Here is a 19,479-nt window from a genome sequence, read left to right as displayed (position 1 = left end):
TCCTGAAATAATAAACATTTCATGCTGTAGGTACGTAGGACGTAGAAGTCTTGGAAAGAGACAGTCCTGCACACTACCCTTTACGGCATCACCATCTACTAGAACAAGCCACGAGGTTTCGGTCCTTCTGGACTTTAGTCAAGTGTTCCCTGAGGAACCTGTGATTGGCTCTGGCGTCCTGTGTAGATAATTACAGATGGAAGGAAATTTGGGGTAAAAGTATAAATAAGCCGGTCAAATAAGTAAATTCAGAAATCTTAAAACTCTTCTAAAGTACAGTAAGGGTATGTGGCCACAGACGGCGTGTTAAAACAGTTCAACTTTTAGAACAGCGCACCGCTATTCACTGTCGCTTCTCCCTTACAGACGGATCAAAATCAAGAAGGGGCGGGACTTCTGATTTCAGATTTGTCGACAACAACGGCGGAGGAGACGCTAGTCCGACCCGTCTTTTGGAGGGAACAGTTCCCACGTTCGACTCCTTTACATCGTCTTCATGTTTTCTTGGTGAGATTTCTTTGAATTAAAGTAAACATCTAAAGACACCCAACAGCAGAGGTCAACTTTCATAACCTAGCAACAACGGGGGCTGGTGAGAAGTGCTCTGAAACGCAAGTAGTGGGCGTTGGCAGTGCATGAACCTCTGCACAGCTCTGATAATCATGCGACTCACCTCCACCTCTATGCATTCATTGAGCTTCTTGCAGGTGGCCGAGATGGTCTCAGTGGTGCCGAACTCAAAGTACCACAGCTTGTTCTTCATCCTGAGAGGAGAAACAGAGGACACACATGTTTTTAAAATCACACTTTACAAAACATTCAGAGTCCTAACTCAGCTCGCACGTGGTAACAGCTGGAAGCGGGATGTGTTTCGAGTGCACTGGACACATATTGAAGCTGTCCGCTGCCTTGAGTCATCTCACATTTTGAAACCTGACAGCTCAGGACAGCTAGCGGCCGTGTGACCAGAGAGGTCAGAGCTCCTCCGATGCTGCCTGAAGGCTTTTTAAGTGGAGACACCGGCACTAGACATCCAAACCATCTGTCACACAGGCACTCTGTTTTTTTTTTTTTTACTCTTTCAATGAGACAAAGCACACAGTCACCTCGGCACCCCATGAGAAGAGTTGAAATGTCAACATTGCCTCTGGAGGGGACACACGGGGGAAACATGGCTGGTGGAGACTATAGGATCAGGGTAAATATTATTGTGATTCACAGCGTTAAAAACGACCCACAGGACGGACTGAGCCGCAGTTCATTTCTGCCCTGAAGACCATTAGTCAGAGGTGACCTCATGACCGGATGCTGCTTTTGTTTTTCTCCTCATGTCGTTTGTTGCAGATTTGGGACTGAATAACAGAGTTTAATGTCAAAGTGAAATCTGTGTTTGGTCAAGCTGTGCACAACTGTATGTCTGTAAGGAATTATACACTCGAATCAGATGCAGAAGAACACAAATATAAACTAGCAGAACTTTACTCGCACCAGATGTGATGGTGATGTCATCAGGCAGGTAAAGTGTCTGATCTCTGGGAGGCAGGTCAAATATCAAAGCCTAATAATGAGATTTGAGTGAGGCTTTTCTATTTGACATTATGGACGTGATTTGATGAATGAAAGAAACAAAAAATGAGCAATTAGGATTTAAGGAATTCTGCATGACTTAACTGAGGTCTTCCTCAGACTTTTAGACGGATCAGCCGATATTATTTAATAATGCAGAAAATGGCATCATTCTTCCCATGGGACACCCTTGACCCCACTCGAACTTAGCCCCCTTAAATGTTGGGCTTGCATGATGCCCCAATAATTGAAGGAGCAATCTGTACATCTTACCCTATGATCAAACATTAAGGAAACATGCTATGTTGAAGTGCTGGCTTCTCTGACAACAATGCAGCAGCCAGTATGTCCTCCTTCTAACTTTAGATTCTGGTCCTGAATGCTCTGAATTTGAAGAAGATTTCAGAAAGGTTTACAGACCAATGCAGAGCTGGCTAAACACTGAAGCTTCAGTGCAGTACCCATTCTAAACACTAGGGGTCAGAGTTACATATTGCTCCTTTAAGGCAGCCAAAACCTTGCAGCCACTCAGATGCATAATAATAATTTAAAATGTCCTTGAGTCATGTCCTGCAAACACTCAAACGTATTTAGTGAATTTGTCTCCTTTGGCGACTATAAAACACACTTTAATCTCTAAGAGGGAACAGGTGAATTTTTAAAGACTTCCTGATGACTGAAGCCTCACCTCTGCATTATGCTACATGTGATTTAAGTATTTCATGATATAACAGTGTCTGTTGGCACGAGGGCATGCTGCTGTCACTGACAACACTGATATTGACACAACAGCTCGGGATCACGACAGCATACGTGCCAAGGTCGTGTGCAAACGTAGCAACGAGACCAAGATCAAACACAAACTACAGAAGCATCCACACGGTGACAGGACCTGTTCTTTATCAGCCAGCTATTGTGATATTTATGGTCTTGGTCTGGGTCCTGTCCTGCCTTGGTCTTGGTGTTGTCTCGGTCTCGTCCTGCCTTGGTCTTGGTGTTGTCTCGGTCTCACCCTGCCTTGGTCTTGTCTCTGTCTTGACCTGCCTTGGTCTTGGTCTTGGTCTTGTCTCGGTCTCGTCCTGCCTTGGTCTTGGTCTTGGTCTTGGTCTTGGTCTTGGTCTTGGTCTTGGTCTTGGTCTTGGTCTTGTCTCGGTCTCGTCCTGCCTTGGTCTTGGTCTTGGTCTTGTCTCGGTTATTTCCTGCCTTGGTCTTGGTCTTGGTCTTGGTCTTGTCTCGGTCTCGTCCTGCCTTGGTCTTGGTCTTGGTCTCGTCTTGGTCTCGTCCTGCCTTGGTCTTGGTTTTGGTCTTGTCTCGGTCTTGTCTCGGTCTGGTCCTGCCTTGGTCTTGGTCTTGGTCTTGTCTTGGTCTCATCCTGTCTTGGTCTTGGTCTTGGTCTTGGTCTTGTCTCGGTCTGGTCCTGCCTTGGTCTTGGTCTTGGTCTTGTCTCAGTCTCAGAGCACTCTGGTCTCAGTTACTCTGGTCTTGACTACAACACTACCAGGAACGATCGTGGCTTCTCAAAACCCCCCAAAAACCTCTCCAGATAAGACCTGCCCCCCTCTGAGTGTTTTCAGTCATTGAAGACCCGTCTCTTCATTGTTCCATGTTTGACCTCCTGACTCTTTGAAGCACCTCGGATGTTTGAAATGTGCTCGTTAGATAAAGTGGTCTTGGACGATACAACGGGCTCATCTAAAGCTGTGGAGCATTAAAAAGTGTTTATTTGACTTGTTGGTGAAATGTCTTAATCCGCTGTACTCGCTCACATGTTTTCCTCGCTGCTAATTGTCTCTGTGTCCCTCGTTCTCCCTCGCTCACCTTAATGCCTCCCCAGAAACCTGCGCCGCTGTCAAATCAGAGGATTATGAGCATATTTGAGATCACAATTAGGAACAGTTGCGATTCTCAACGAGGCGAGCTGCCTAACCTCATTAAGCTGCTTCCACTTGAGACGGACTGTAAAAAAAATGCAATTAACTCCTGTTTTCTGTCTCTCTCACAGACTCAGAGTGCAACAGGGAGACGCAACACGTCCGTAAGCCTTTCCTCTCTTATTCCCAGGTTTCTGCTCCAAATCTGTCAAAACGCCAGAACAAAAAGGATCTTCAATAATCTTTAAAAAGGTTTTTTTTTCTTTCTTCCTGATTATTAGGAGACAAACATCTTATCATCAGGTCACTCAGCATGTGCCCAACTTTGGGGATTTGATCGGTAACGAGGGTTTAGTGTTTTCACGGTGTGCTTTAAAGAATCAACGACTTATTCTGAAACAAAGAGAAGAACATTTTCAAGCTGTTTAACATTTATTCATGAACATGGACTACAGTGAGAGATCGAGTTCATGACTTGTTTGAATTCAAAGCCATTATTGTGATTTTGACTAGCAGCCCTTCTATCCATCCATCCATACATACAGTACATACATTATCTTTTCCCGTTCAGGGTTGTGGGAGATGGATTCGATCCCAGCTGTAATTGAGCGAGAGGCCGGGTTACATCGTAGACTGTTCACCTGTCAATCAAAGCTCTGACATATAGAGGGACAACCAGACACATTCACATTCACACCTACGGACAATTTAGAGTCAGCAGTTAACCTAACGAGCATGTCTTTGGACTGTGGGAGGAAGCCGGAGTACCCGGAGAGAACCCACACATGCACGGGGAGAACATACAGATTCCACACAGAGAGGCTCCTGTCAGACGGGGATTCAAATCAGGAACCTCCTCACTGTCAGGGGACAGAGCTAACCACTGGACCACCGTGCAGCCCCAGCAGCTACTTCTCATTTGAGATGAATACACAAAATCCTAATTCTTAAATCAATGTTTATCTGCCAGTTAGCAGGACGGACTCAGCCCGCGAGTGGTTGCGTCTTCTTCTTCTTTCTGCTTTTTGCCGTTTTTTTGCAAAGCAGCTATGTGCGTACTGCCCCCTGCTGTATCAGACTGTGTACAAACACAATCGTGCTCATGGAACGATGTTACTAATGTAACGCAGACCAGCGGGGGAGAGGGGAGGGGGACGGTAAGAAACAAACGTGCCTAATGTGAAAACACCCTGATACCTTTTGGGGTAGAAAGTTTGTCGGGTTAAAATCCAGTTCTCCTCCCTTCTGTTGAGAAGAATATGAATGGTCATTGTTACCCCCTCTCTTACCTTTTCAATGCTGTGGAACCTGAATGATGATGACATCTGAAGAAGGAAGGAGGAACCATGTTGATATAAAAACACATGTTCATCATCATCAAAGCTCAGGGGTCTCCTTTAACTCTGTACCCCCCCTTCCCCCCCCTTTGTGACCCCTCCCTTCAGATAAGCATCTCCTTTAATCCCTAATATGAGCAGTGACCTCCTGACCCCGACACCTCTCCTCCGCTCCCCCCCTCCACCTCTTCTCCCTCTCGTACATCTTGAGGAATCAGAACACTAGGTGCCCGTTGTAGCATGGAGTCACAGAGGGCGAGGTTTGACGTCACTCTTCCTCGTGTTGCAACCCCCCCGCCCCCCCACCACCCTCCATCGCCCTCTCTGAGAGGCGGAAACAAACCCCCGCCAAGGATGTTCTGCAGCTTCTAACAAGTACAAGTATTGAGAAAATAGAACATCAGCTGGTTTCACTATTTTGTCTATAAAGATGTTCTAACCTGCCACGGCATGCAGGTCTTGAGAAATCACTTCGACACACAGACTTTCAGCCTGACATCAGTTTCCACTTTTTTAAACACTTGAGCAGTAAAGGTTTACTTGATCTGTTTATTTTAGAAAGAGGTCTAATTGTTTAGACAGAGAAAAGACAAGTTTGAAACTGATTCATTCTCATTGCCTGTTTGTTTTAGACATCCTCGTTACTACTACAGCTGGAGAGGTGCCAGTCCACTTCCTGAGCACTGCCGAGGTGCCCTTGAGCAAATGGCCTTTGAATCGTAAATGGACTTGAGCTTGTTCATTTCTTTTCTAGTCTTCTGACTACTCCTACCCCGTAGGTCACACCTACACATTCACACACTGATGGTAGAGGCTGCTGTGTAAAGAGTCCATCAGAAGTAACTCATCCATTCATACACATTCACTGAGCCTGAAGGCAAAGCTCTCGATTTACCGGTCCATCTTCGTTCCAGCCCTCACCTGAGGTCATGAGCTTTGGGTAGAGACCGAAAGAATGACATCGCTTATACAAGCGGCTGAAATGAGTTTCCTCTGGAGGGTGTCTGGGCTCAGCCTTAGAGAGAGGGGGAGGAGCTTAGACATTCAGGGGTGAGCTCGGAGTAGAGCCGCTACTCCTTCACATCCAAAGGAGCCAGTTGAGGTGGTTCAGGCATCTGACTAAGATCCTCCTGGACGTCCCCCTTTGGAGGTTTTCCGGGCACGCCCAACTGGGAGGAGACCCCGGGGGTAGACCCAGAGCACACTGGAGGGATTAAATATCTGCTCAAATATTAGTTGTGGGGTTTTTTTTTTCAATATGAAAGACTAACAGCACATGCTGACTGATGCATGTTTGGGAGTGACCGTAGTGACTTCCATGGATGTGGATATCCTGTCCACACGCTCTTCATCCAGTCTGACCCTGACTGGACACATACAGAGCTGTGAAGTGGGAGGATTTATTTTGGGCATCATCCAGAGCCAAAAAAAGGCACGGATGACTTACAGCGGGATCATAGCCAGAGCTCAAACTCATCTGTAGGCTTCACCTGGCACTTTTATTTCTTCAAATATTAAATGATCTTTGAAAGTAGTGAAACAAGTTCAAGATGTAGATGAATCCATGTTCAAAGGCATGCCCCAAGCTAAAACTCAAAGTTTCACAAGTAGAATTTAAGAATGACTGTCAGGTTTATAGACAGGTATAGACAGGTATCATAGACTGTAAATATGAATGTTTGAAGCCTGAGTGACGTCACCTGTCTGTTCCTGCAGGGGGCGCTGGAGTCCCATTGACGGCGGTCTCCATGCTGGAAATGCTGTCTCAGCCTGACTTTCAGTCAACATAACGACAGGCTGCGAGCTGGAGCTGAGGCGGGTTTTAAGCCTCTTGACAAACCGTTACACGGCACCCGCCTGTCAATCAGGTCAGGGTGAGCTCATCATGAGTCATCAAAACATTCACCCCCCCGAGGTTGGGTGTCGATCGAGACATGAGCTAGTATGAGTGTCCTTGGGCAAGACACTTAACCCTGCATTGCTCCCGCTACTTCGGTAGCGGTGTATGAATGGATTAGTGTTCTACTTACTCTTTGTTGTACGTCGCTTTGGATAAAAGCGTGAATTGTAACATAACACTCAGCTCCACATTGTGTACCCGTGCTTGCTGTTTGAAATTATAGGTTTCCTTTAGCTCAGAATATAAAGACAATGTGTTGCTTTGGCTGAATAGACAAAGAGTGACTTCCAAATCAAAACAAACCAAACCCTGAGCTCGCTCGACAAAACGCCTGCAGGTTTTCGATGACTCAGCCTTGTGACAGTGTTTTGGGACAGGGGGTCACAAAGGTGCTGATATCTGATCCCTGCTAATCCAATCAGGTGATACGAGTCAGTGACCTCTTCTCCAGGCTGGACTGAGCAGCTTATAACGGGAGCTCACGGGGTCTACATTTAAAATAACTTTGAACTTAATCACTACTTTAAATCATCAGTCGATAAACCGGAGCGTTGATCTGATAAATGATTCTGAGAGTCGTTTTTTCAGGTGCATTTACATAATGTATGCAGCTTTTGAGATATGTGTGCACTCTGTGTTTTTACATTTCCTTCTTCACTGTTTTTATGTGATTACCGGTTTTTAAATGTATTTCAAAGTGTTATTAAGGTGTTCACATGGACATGAGTGTCCCTGTTCTGAGTCTGATCCTGGTTCTGATCACCTTCAGGTTCTGGAGTTTACATTCAAACAGAAAAACCTGGTTCTTCCTCTCCCTCTCCACATGATAAATACTCGTATCCTGCTTTCTGATTACTGCATCGTACTTGTTCAGGCGCCGTACTCGCTCCACTGTACGTGTTGGGAAACCGGCGTCCTGCAGCCCGTTCACCACATACTTGAACCTGCATGTTGAAGTCTGACTTCAGCAAAGTTTCACGTCCTTTTAAGTCTTCTTGATAGAAACGTCACAGAACATAACCAGACGTAACCGGTTATTTCTCTTCTCTATCACAACTCCTTCACTCCAAACCCTCGCAGCTCTGAATCGTCTTTGACTGGTTTCTGTCAAACTCTGGAAATAAATCAGTCCGGATGTTAATGTGGGGAACGAACATCTCTCAGAGACTTCGATCTGTCCCGTGTTATATTCCCTAAATGGAACCTCGCATGTCTCACACATGTTTACTTGTTTGCGTCATGGCATGGCTCATATAGCTGCGTGTCGCATGCTGGGTTTCTTTTGACCGACATGAGAAAACGTCTCCTTACTCGTGTTTTGTGACCGTTTGTTTGCGTGCTTGTACATCCTTGTAGCTCAGACGGGGAGGGGGCATCTTTCCTTTCAAACATCAGGAACTGCAGCACAGGAGAGTTCAGCAGTCTCGTCTCTGCCTCCCTCTCGATTCATTATTTACGAGTGACACATAGAAGCCGGGTTTCTTGTTTATTTACAACGGTCTTGGTAGAAATAGGACAGGCGGAAAACCAGGGGTGGAAAGAGAGACGTGGGGGGGGGGACCACAACCTCCGCACATGAGACACTCTACACAACTCTGCTGCACATGTTGTCTTTTGCAGCACTGGTACGTCGTTTGGAGATTTTCTAAAAACGGTTGACTCCATCCAAATGCACTTGTCATGGTCTTGACCTCTGATTGTGTGACGTTCTTTTCAGTATTTATAGAGTTTTACGTTTTCAGTTATGTTCATCTCACAGGTAAACACAAAGTGAAAGTTATCAACATAAAGGTAAAAAATTAATCACGGAAATGGACTCTGTTGCTCTGTCCGCCATCTTGAATTTCACATCATCCTTTTGACGTCATGAATTGTCTCCTCCCTCCCTCCCTTTCTCCCTCCGGTCCGACAGAGAAAATGAGGGACGCGTCTAGAAAAGAGCGACTCGAGAAGACGCCAGGAGCCGCCCGTCATGTGTGAAAAAGTTTCAGTCCTCAATCAGCTCAATGTAAAATCAGTGGGAGTACAAAAGAAGAAAAAAACAGTGAGTGTTGACTTCCTGTTAAAGATCTCCGTTTGATTTGTTGTACTGTGTGGGGGGGAAGTCAGTACAGTTCATGTTCTGTGTGGAGCTACAGTTGGATCCCAGCCATGACGAGTGGATCACAGAGCGACCAGCGAGAACAGAACGAGTTGGAAGCATCAAAGACGAGTTTAAGGTTAGCGTGTTGCAACCTTTAAAGGCGAGTTTTACGTGTGCTGAATTCGCCACATAAACGCTTTACATCTTTTCACTCCGGCCTTTGTTTAACGGATCAAAGAGACCCCCCCCCCCCCCCCCCCCCCCCCCCCCCTCAGGGAACAGAGGTGTCTTTCTTTTATCTTTCATCAGCCTCTCTTTCTTCTGTGATGAACAGATACAAGGACTCAGGGATATGAACTTAAGCATTCATTATTCACTTTCAAAGAGGAACCATCTTACTGAACCTTTTTGTTTACATTCGTCTAAACCGTCTTCGTGCAAACGTGAAGAAACACGCCACGCCGCTCTGAGATACTTCAACAAGATTTAAAAAAAACAAAAATGTACACACTCGATAATCACTTTTCTCATGTGAACGAAGTCTGTAGTTTACTCAGAATATGGAGGAAAGGGAGGCGATCGAGCATGCCCTCAGGTAACCCAGCAGCAGTTTAATTCATGAAGGTTGTATTAATGGTGCGCTCCATTAACCTCTGAACTCAGATCTCTCGGAGCCGGGACGTAACATCCGAGTTAAGTGGGTTCCATTAGCGAGTTTGCAACAGGTAATACCAGGCTACATAGAACTTGCTGATACTATCGATGTGATTGATTTAATTACACAAACGGGACTAAGTTGATAATAAACACTTTAGTGTGCACCCTAAACGTTACTGTTGATACATGTAGCAGCCATTTTGGATTGAACTCAACTACTGAATGTGCTCTGAGTTTCCAAGACAGATTTCTGACTTCAGGGTTGCTAATGAAATGTTTCGATGTTCTTCTGAAGGAACAGTTGAAGGATTGAAAGACAGAGGGATGGTTTTGATTGGCTGTTGAGTTCAAATATAAACACATCTTCTATCCTCCCCGTTAAATAAAGCACATTGCTAACCTTGTTCTGAACATATAAACATCTCCCACCCTCCACCTCAAACCAACACCACCCACAAGTATCAGAAGCTGTGGGGGGAAACAGCCTCTTTGAAGTCTCCCGGCTTTCATTCCCAGCAGCCTTTGCTGTGGCCACACTTCTCTGTGCCGACTCTTTCAGATGCAAAGTGAGAACAAACATCAGCAGCAGCATTCACTCAGACAGCGGCGCCCTGAGGGGAATCAGTGCTGATGAGTTTATGGTGCTGCTGGGATCTCTTCTGTAACCGCCTCGAGGGCGAGGTGTGTGTGTGAAAACAAACAACTGGTTTGTTTGTGAATGTGAAAACCTTCTCCAGTTTCTCAGAGCAAACCTCCATGCAAAACATTTGACTACCCAACCTGTCTCTCACACCGCCTAACCCCTTACCCTTACCTCTTCAAATGTTACTGCCGGGTCACTGGCTGCTGACTCTGCGGATGTTGGTACCTGAGTCGTTTTGGTTTTGTGGTGACTGAAGGCCCGCGTGCAAATGGTTCACTCTCATCTGTGCAATTTCAGCTGTTCCAAAAAAACAAACAATGGATGCTCTGCTGCCTTTCCCTCTTTCCTACAGGAGTTTCTCTGTGCTGCTGTGATGAGAACACGGATCAATACGGACAAAACAACAAAACATTCAACGAGGGCAAAATCTGACAAATCAGGTTGGTACCGTAAATCCTTAGTCGGGGTCAGACCCAGAAAGATTATATTCTACCCATGCAATGAGTCATTCAAAAAGAGAACAAATAAAAAGGTCATGATTTAAAGAGAAGTTATGAAGGCCTTAAAGTCTGTCTTTTTAGTCGTGATCATTCCACTCTCTCTGAAGAGACAGACGCTATCTGTAGGCCACGCCCCCCATGTGTGTTACATCACCAGAAAGCCCAGGATGCACTTTTCACCGATCACAATGACTCATATTGACTGCCTGCATGATATTTGAAATAAAAGCTTCGGTGTCATGTCCCCAGCAGAGTGTCTTCTGAGGTGAATGAGTCCAGTATTGAAAATCTCTTGTCGGTCTGAAGTGGCACTCCAAGAGGATCGATTTAGTTATCATGGCAACTTGTGCAATGTATCTTGTGGTGTGAAAAAAACCATATTGAAATGTTCGTTTATAAAAATGACCTTAGATCACAAATTTTGTTTTCCAAGACACACAAAGGCAGAACATGTGAAGATCGCCTGTGTGCACATTTGATTCTGTACGTCAATCGCTGCTGCTGCGTTCAGCTTTCTCTTCTTCTGATGAGCATCATCACAGAGGTATTTCTCCTCTGACTCCGGGTGGCTGACTCCTCCCACTCTCTGCTCAGACTGAGGCAGCTTCCACCGTTACATAACCGCTCATTAGGCGGCGGTGCACTCGTCTGCACGGCCTGCCATTTGAAGATACGCGACCACTCTGCTGCTAGAGTGACACAAACCTCCAACCTGCAACATTAAACATCTTTCCACACAATTGACTCCTCATTAAGCTATTTATAATCAAATTAAAAATGTACCTGCATCAACGAGCATGAAAAGACCCCAGACTACTCAGAGCTGGGAGTCCTGCCTCGTGACACTTCTGCGTTCACATTCCCGTACGTCACAGCTCAGGTCACTTTTAGCACTCTGCCAATATATTGATCCCTCTGCGCAGGCCCGTTTTGTCCTCTTATTGATTGCTGACGATTGCATCTCGCTGTCATATTGTGTTTCCAGATTAAAGGGCGAGGTCACTAGCTGGTTAGGCCGTTGCTTGTTAGCTAATGGGGTAAGCTAGCGGTACGACATCATGTAAGACGCCACTTTCATCAACCAGTGTGTTTGTGAAGGTGCTGGTAGTTTCTTTTGTTTCCTCTTACCTGCTGTTGAACTTCTCAGGGTGCTTTTCTCTCATCAGGTGAAAGCGATGGGCGATGGAGGCGTCCTGCAGGAAAGAGCAGAAGATAAAGACGACTTTAGACCTTCAGGACGATGAAAAAAATGACACAATCACAGACTGCTGAGGAAAACACACAAAGAGAAATACAATTTTATGACTCAAGGACATTTTAAATTATTATTATGCATCTGAGTGGCTGCAAGGTTTTGGCTGCCTTAAAGGAGCAATATGTAACTCTGACCCCTAGTGTTTAAAATGTGTACTGCAGACTGAATTCTAAACATTGTAGAGAGCTGTCTCCCCCCGCCCCCTCCTCTTTAGAGTCGATGCTCACGCAGGTTGCCATGTGGTGGACACTGAAGCTTCAGTGTTTAGCCAGCTCTGCATCGGTCTGTAAACCTTTCTGCGTTCTAACCTCTCTCCATTTTTTCAAAAGCATCTCCAATATTGATCCTAGTTTGAGCACGTTTCTGCTCGTGGAGCTTATTAGAAACATGCAGAGGCTTTTTAGGTCGGGTACAATCACTTCTATCTGAACCAGTTCTCTTGCCCGCTTCCATCGCTGCAACACCTGTTGGTTTGACCTGATAACTGCTCTAATATCTGGCAAACCGAGGGGGGTCCAAAACGGCCGTGTGGGGGTACCTTAAAACCGCCTACCTTCTCTGGTCCAAACAAATCCAGATCATTCAGGACCAGAATCTAAAGTTAGAAGGAGGACATACTGGCTGCTGCATTGTTGTCAGAGAAGCCAGCACTTCAACATAGCATGTTTTCTTAATGTCTGATCATATAGTAAGGTCACTTTATCATTTCACTCACTACACATCTCACTGATTGGACCTGAGTGTCTCTGTCTAATATCTATTAGCACATTAACATATCATGATATGTATTTCCTGTTTGGACTTTTGTTGCTCACCAAATTGCCCCTTGGCGACAATCAAGACTGTCCAATGCAATCCTATTAAAGCGGTTTGACAAAGAAAGACATGAGAGGATTTGAGCTTGGCTGTTTGAAATACCAAAGCAAACTACAAACCTTTTATAGGTACACAAATACACTGATCATCATTTTCAACCCTTCAACATTTAATTTTTATACCTGCCACCTGATCTTTTACTCCAGACACAGGATTAAAACACTTGATTGAACTAGTGAGTAGAAACATCTTTTATACAGGCACCTCCCTCAGATGAACAGCTGGTTGTAGCAACATTATAAAGATGCTAACTCAGCAGTTTTTATCCATGTTTTATTGTCTGTTTTCTGAGCTCATGTCAGAAACCTGTCTACTGCAAAACAGTGACAGGAGGTGAGCCTGGGCTCTAATGTCACTGTGACTCCTGGTCTAGTTCAGTCCGTTGTTGGACCACAGTGTAAAATAAAGAATTAGAGTTTTGACTCATTGCACAATGCAGCGTTTAACAAAAGGTCACAAGTCGCTCGCAGCAGAGGTCAGACTGGACCCGGCCCCTCCCGCTCCTCTGAGCCCCTCCCATGTGTTTAACCCCTGACCTGAGGGGTCAGAGGTGAATGTAATCCTGATCCGTCACAAGAGCCTCAGAATGACCTTACTTGTGCTGTTTTTACACATGCACAAAACTCTTTTCAGGACTCTTATTTTTGCATATGGATAAAAAAAAGGTTTGAATATATTGCCTGATTATGCAAATGAGCATTTAAGATTTAAAGACACGTTTGTTCATGCATCTTTCTACATAAATGTGTCTGAAGTATGACTGTCACACCTTTAGGACTGATTGTAGTCTCAAGTGAATTTTGTTGTAAGAACATTAAGGCTACAGCAGCAAACAAACATCCAAAGTAATGCTTTGTATGGGCTGCAGTGGGGTTAATACACACAACCATGCAGCAGAGATTTGGACACTTTGTGCAGATGTCATCAATTAAAGAGAGCAGCAGGTTGAGTTTGAACAGAGCTGCTTTGTCTCCTCTCAGGCCGGAGGCTGAGATCCATTTCATGCAGATAAATACCATCTGACACATGTAAGTTCAAGATGCATGGGTCGAGAGATTATATCGACTTTATGTCAGAGGAGTTAGTGTACATATGATGACCCACAGGTCCAGAGAGAGAGAGAGGGAGAGAGAGAGAGGGGGGGGGGGGGGGGGGAGAGGGAGGGGGAGAGAGAGAGAGAGAGAGAGAGAGAGCATGGGGGATGTAAAGTGTCACTCTGACTGTGGAGTCAGTAATGAAACAAACACACGACACCAAAGAATACAACTTATAAAACTCAAAGTTAGAACTACAACTAACATCTGAGTATAATTCACAGATTGATGGTCCTGTGGAAGAAAAGATAGGTGGACGAGTTCAACTCTACAACAGGATACAAATGAAGAAGACCGCTGCACAGATATCAGGATTGATAAAACTATAAACCTGTTAACTTGCAGGACATTTATCTTTAAAGGAGCAGTGCATGTAACTCTGACACCTAGTGTTTAAAATTGGTACTGCAGTCTAAATTCTAAACATTGTAGAGAGCTGTCGTCGTCCCCCCCCCTTCTCTCTAGAGTCGATGCTCACGCAGGTTGCCATGTGGTGGACACTGAAGCTTCAGTGTTTAGCCAGCTGAGACCTGAGACCCTCAGCACCCTCTGCATGTAGAGTTTAGTGTGTATTTGAAATGCTAAATCTCTTGTCTGCACAAACAATTTCCCTTTTTAGGTACCGATAAAGAGACCGTGAACCCTGAGGTGGAGACATGTTGTCCATCTTTATACAGTTAATGAGATAAGGTCCGTGAATTCCAATCAAACACAGACTTTGCGTTAGTGTGACTGGGCTGCACATGGCAGGTAATGTCAAAATCCTGAGGTCTTCAAATTAAACTATTCCCATGCAAATATGACTTTAGTCTGAAAGTTTGACCTCAATTAGTGCTCAGAGCCGGTGACAGAGCTGTTCATTTACACCAAAGTCTTTCATGCTGCAGCTCTGACAGGCTGAAGCATCTGTGGCGACATCCTGACACCCCGCCTGCCCGTGCAGGTGTTTCAACGCTCTGCAGAACGGAAGGTTGTGACAAGACAGGTGCACAGCTGATGTAATTAAACGCATCCTTGCTTGCTTGTCACCCTCACAGAACGTCCACGGGTGCCACTGGCACGCTGCAGCAGCTCACCTCCTCTCCCAGACACACGTGGCGATGTGCTGAGATCTCACAGCATCAGCACATATCGAGCTTTAAATAGAGCTGCTGCTTCGGGCCGGACGAGGAATCTGATACTGGACGCCGGGGCAGTGAGGAGACGTCACAGGTGAAGTGCTTTTCTGCACATGAGACTGACTTTGCCGCACAGAGAGAGCAAAATCAAAAAGCGGATTCTCTTGGCAAGGTTACTTCGTGCAACAAAAAGCACAAGTACTAGAGGAAAACATGGGCACAAAGACGGCGCCCGAGGATCAGTTGTCATGTGTGAACGGCCGCGCTCATGTCACTCAATCTGCTCTCAGTCCCATCCTGCAGGCCATCTCTGACCACGTCAGTTTTTCTGCATTCTGTCGCCCTCAAATAAAATCTGTCTGTAATGATTTGTGACATTTGCCATAGCCTATAGTTCCCTGCGTGATGAAGGTTGTTTTGATCTTGCCGTTTGAGGGTTTTGCACGTGGTGTGAGGGCAAAAAAGAGGTGCTGTGGGATGGATGTTTTTTTTAAGTAGAGTGGAAAATAGTGGGACTAGCAGCAGAAAAGAAACGAAAACAACAAAAAAACCGGCTGGAAAATGTCACCTAGAGCAAATAAACTGTCTGCTCTGCCCTGTGGGGTGAATCATGGCCGCTGGGGAGAGGTTTGGTTAGCTTAATGTCAGTCAAATGTCACAGTCAGCATCAAGTCTCTCCTATCATATTCTCCTGTCATACCAAGAAGCTAAGGTTAGCGTGCATGATAGAGAACACGCTTACCATACTCTACATCAACTCATCTTAAAATGTGACTCTGACCGAACTTACAAAAGTCACACCTTAAAGGCAGTGTTTGTAATTTCCTCCAGATCCACTTTTTAAGATGTTGGTTGAAATTGTCTTTAGGTCCTGACAGAAATTAATAACTCATGTTCTCTGAAAAAGGAACAAAGAAAATCTGTCATCTGTATCAGTTGTAAGTCTGTAAAAACTTCCACCAATGTCTGCCACGAGGTACCAATCTGATGAACCAATCACACGCCTCCCTGTCTCCCTGATCGCTCTCTACCTCTTGCGTGCTCTAGCCAACACTCAAAGCGCGTAGTTTCTACACAATGCAAGAGATGAGCTGAGGTCCACTTCTGGAGAAACGGCGCTCGTGCATGTAAGTGAGGGGTCGTGGCTTTTGAGGGAGCACAGAGGGGAGGGGGTGTGCAGACGGAGCACTGAGGGAATGCTACTGTCAAAATCATGCTACATTTACAAAATGACCAACCTGCCTTTAATTGAATATGTTTTCTGGAAACAGTCGGGATTTTTCCAGCAGTGCGAGACATTTCTTCTGACATTAACACTCTGCACGTCTATTTCATGAGACACGAGAGCAGCAGAGAGAATATGAGGAAGTCTGTTTTATAAATCTCACGATTCTATGTCACACCTGCGACAAGAACAGCTCTGTTTCTTTTTTTTTCTTTAACAAGAGACAGTTATGTATTTTGTTTTTTTCTTGCTCTGAAATCGACGCGGCTCCATTTGAAGACATTTAGTGAAAGTTTTAAAAAGATTTCTGACCACCAAGTTGAGTTTGAGTTTTGTTTCATGTTCTGTTGATATCTCAAAGATGTGAAGCCAACTTTTCAGAGGCTATAGAGACTGCCCAGATGTGTGTGTTTGTGAGTCAACGTGTGTGACCATGTGTGCGATGTGTTGCGCACCCCCCCCCCCCCCCCCCTTTTTAAGACTGGCCAGGTGTCACTCAGCACGGCCATTCATTACCGTGGTAACCTGGCCTGAACCTGGCAGCAGCTCACTTCCTGTCACTGATACTTCCTCTGACCTTCAGTGTGTGCCAGCGCTACTCCATCCCTACCTCTCACACACACACACACACACACACACACACACACACACACACGCACACACACACACACACACATACACATACACATACACGCTCAGATCATTTTATGTGCTCACTCTCTCTTCCTGTGGCCTCGCCTGGTTTATGATGAACTCTACGGTTCAAATCTTTTTCCAGGATTGAGTTAGATTTATTTTGTCTCACATTTACAAAAAGTTTCAAAGCTGCAGCGCTGAGTGTCAGGGAGAAACAGAAGCTTGAGACCACTCTTCTTACTTTTTTAAATCCCTGACAGATTGTGACGTTACTCTCAATACACTGAGCGTCCAAATGACCATGCAAGGATTGGACGTCTGATGCACCTGGACATTTCCTGGAGGCCTGAGGTATTATTTGGCCTGCTGTGAGCCGTCAATGTGAGCACCAAGAATGACTGCATGGATCTTTCTGAACGCACGCATCATCATATGCTAGTACGGCTCAGACTGTGCGTTTATTGGACTCAGCGAGTTGAAGGACGATCATCTGATATGAGGAAACATAAAAATCTGTTCTTAAACTGCTGTAATCCTATCTGTGCTGGGATTGATGAGTCCTGCAGAAACATCTTCAGGAAACAACATGAAGGCGCCCTGATGTGACCTCTGACAATCAGGTCAACGAAGCAGCTCAGTGTCTTCTGTGTCCATCAGAGTTTTCACCTCCAGCCTGCTGGTGAAGTAAGGGATTGTGATCCACATTTGTAATCGGCCATTAACACCAGGAATCATTTTGCAGAACACACACACACACACACACACACACACACACACACACACACACACACACACACACACACACACACACACATCCATGTGTGTTTCAGTGCACGCACATACATACACGTTTACACCACATTAAAGTGGAGCTCAGAGACGTGATGCAGAGGGATCAGCTTCCTCACTGCAACACGAGGTGGCATCTTTAATGGCTGCTGACATGCTGTGATTTCCTTCTCTCAGATTCCTCTCATGAGATTCTTTCCAGGCTGCAGGTCAAGTGAAAGCGCTTGAGCAACCGATGCTCGGCCATGATTATTTTTTTTTTAAAGACGCTGGGAGCTGCACTTTTCATCCAGGAGGCCGCTTTCTGCTGCGAGCGCTCTCTACTCATTGAAAAAACGCTGGAGCTCAGAAAAAAAGCGCTAGGTGGACACAGGGCCTAAAGCAGTACAAAACTTCAAAATAAAAGCCTAACAAGTTTTATTTTTAAATGCGAAATAAGAGAATTTCAAACATGCAATTAAAATTTAATTTTTTTTATTGCCCTAGTTACAGAAAACATTTATATGAATCTGATATATCCCGGAACAGTCCGATTGTATCACACTCACATATATCGGTCAGGCTCTATATATAGTCTGAGATTCAAACACTTTACAAACAATGAAGGAAATATTTGTGCTGCGCTTGTCGGAGCTGAAAACATGACAACAGACCGTTGTTATATGGAGCCACATGAAGCTGAAACAGGAGGCAAAGGCTCCACACACATTCCTGTTTCTGCTCGCTGCAGCCCCCACAGTGAGCCCACTGCTCTGTGCACCTTTCCACCAACAGTCACTCCTGCCAACAACACAAAGCCGTAAATCTACTAAACCCTCATCTTACATAAAGATGGTAAATATATTTTTAGGTATGCTTAATGCTATTTCTGAATTTAAGACATTTGCACTTAAAACAGTGATTTGGATTGTTAGAAATGTATCGTAGCTGAGATCCTGGAATATATTGAAAGAGTAGTTATATAACGCTCCCTCAGATTTACAGCTCTGACAGCCAACCACATGCTCCACACCATGTCATCCACGATTAAGTCAGCGAGATAAAGGACAGATGACTGTGGAAAAGCTTTCAGATTCGGCCTTGCCAGCCTCCCGTCTCCTTAGCAACTAGACCCCGAGTAGCGAGCTCTGTGATGGGATGGACGGAAACGCAAACCCTGTATGGTTAGTAAAGCAGATTTGAGGGTTAGTAATGACTGCATCATCGGTGTGTGAGTCACAGATCGGTTTGCTCAGGTGTCGTGTGCTCACAGATACTCGGCCATCTGTCACCGTGGCTCTCGCAGGCTTGCTGATCTGTCGCTTTATTTTATGGCCCTGATGCATTAGAGAGCCTGTTCAAAACAAACAAACGGGCAGTGTCACACCGACAGCCCGGGCCTGGTCGTCTAAAACACTTGATCTGGATCAGAGTGATCCGGTTTTGGGAACCCGCTTTTATGCTATCCAGGTCCAGCTAATCCAGCTCACTTTTATCCTGGTTTTCAAAGAAAACTGGACTGGATAAACCTGATCCAGATACATACACTTAAGGATGACACAATCAGAATTAAACAACACACTGAAAGTAAAAATAGTCATACTGTATAAAGGGGGTTAAACTGAACAGACTACCTGAGTGTCTACCGACCCACAAAATGTAAAATAAACCCATCCAGTCCTTTGTTTGTGGTCTGCTTAAGTCTTACAACACAGAGAAAAATGCTCTGTTTCTAATGTGCTCTCCTTGTGATGTCACAGTGGGATTCTGGTAAAAAAAAATATCCTCCCCTCCCCTGGTATCTCCACCCATGGACTCCACCCCCAGCCTAGAACAAAACTTTTGCACAGGTCCACCATTTTTATTCTCACTACAGAGGAGTGATGTCTACCGGGAAAACTCAAAGGGGGGGGGCTCATTGCATTTAAAGAGACACACACACCAAAACGG

The 19,479-nt window shown here is 45.2% G+C and overlaps 1 protein-coding gene across 1 annotated transcript in view; it reads right to left on the bottom strand.

The window, feature by feature from the left end:
* LOC132986966 (diacylglycerol kinase beta) overlaps nt 1–19,479 on the bottom strand; it is a 104,683-nt gene that overhangs the window by 30,913 nt on the left and 54,291 nt on the right. The window contains exons 21-22 of the mRNA XM_061053705.1: nt 11,686–11,750; nt 674–764 (exon numbers count right to left, since the gene is read on the bottom strand). Of these exons, the coding sequence (XP_060909688.1) occupies nt 674–764; nt 11,686–11,750 (156 nt within the window). The remainder of the gene's footprint in view (nt 1–673; nt 765–11,685; nt 11,751–19,479) is intronic.

The sequence above is a fragment of the Labrus mixtus genome, chromosome 13 (genome assembly GCF_963584025.1).
Source record: "Labrus mixtus chromosome 13, fLabMix1.1, whole genome shotgun sequence".
Classification (NCBI taxonomy): domain Eukaryota; kingdom Metazoa; phylum Chordata; class Actinopteri; order Labriformes; family Labridae; genus Labrus; species Labrus mixtus.
Note: the sequence above shows the minus strand (reverse complement) of the source record. Positions and strands in the feature narration are given on the sequence as shown.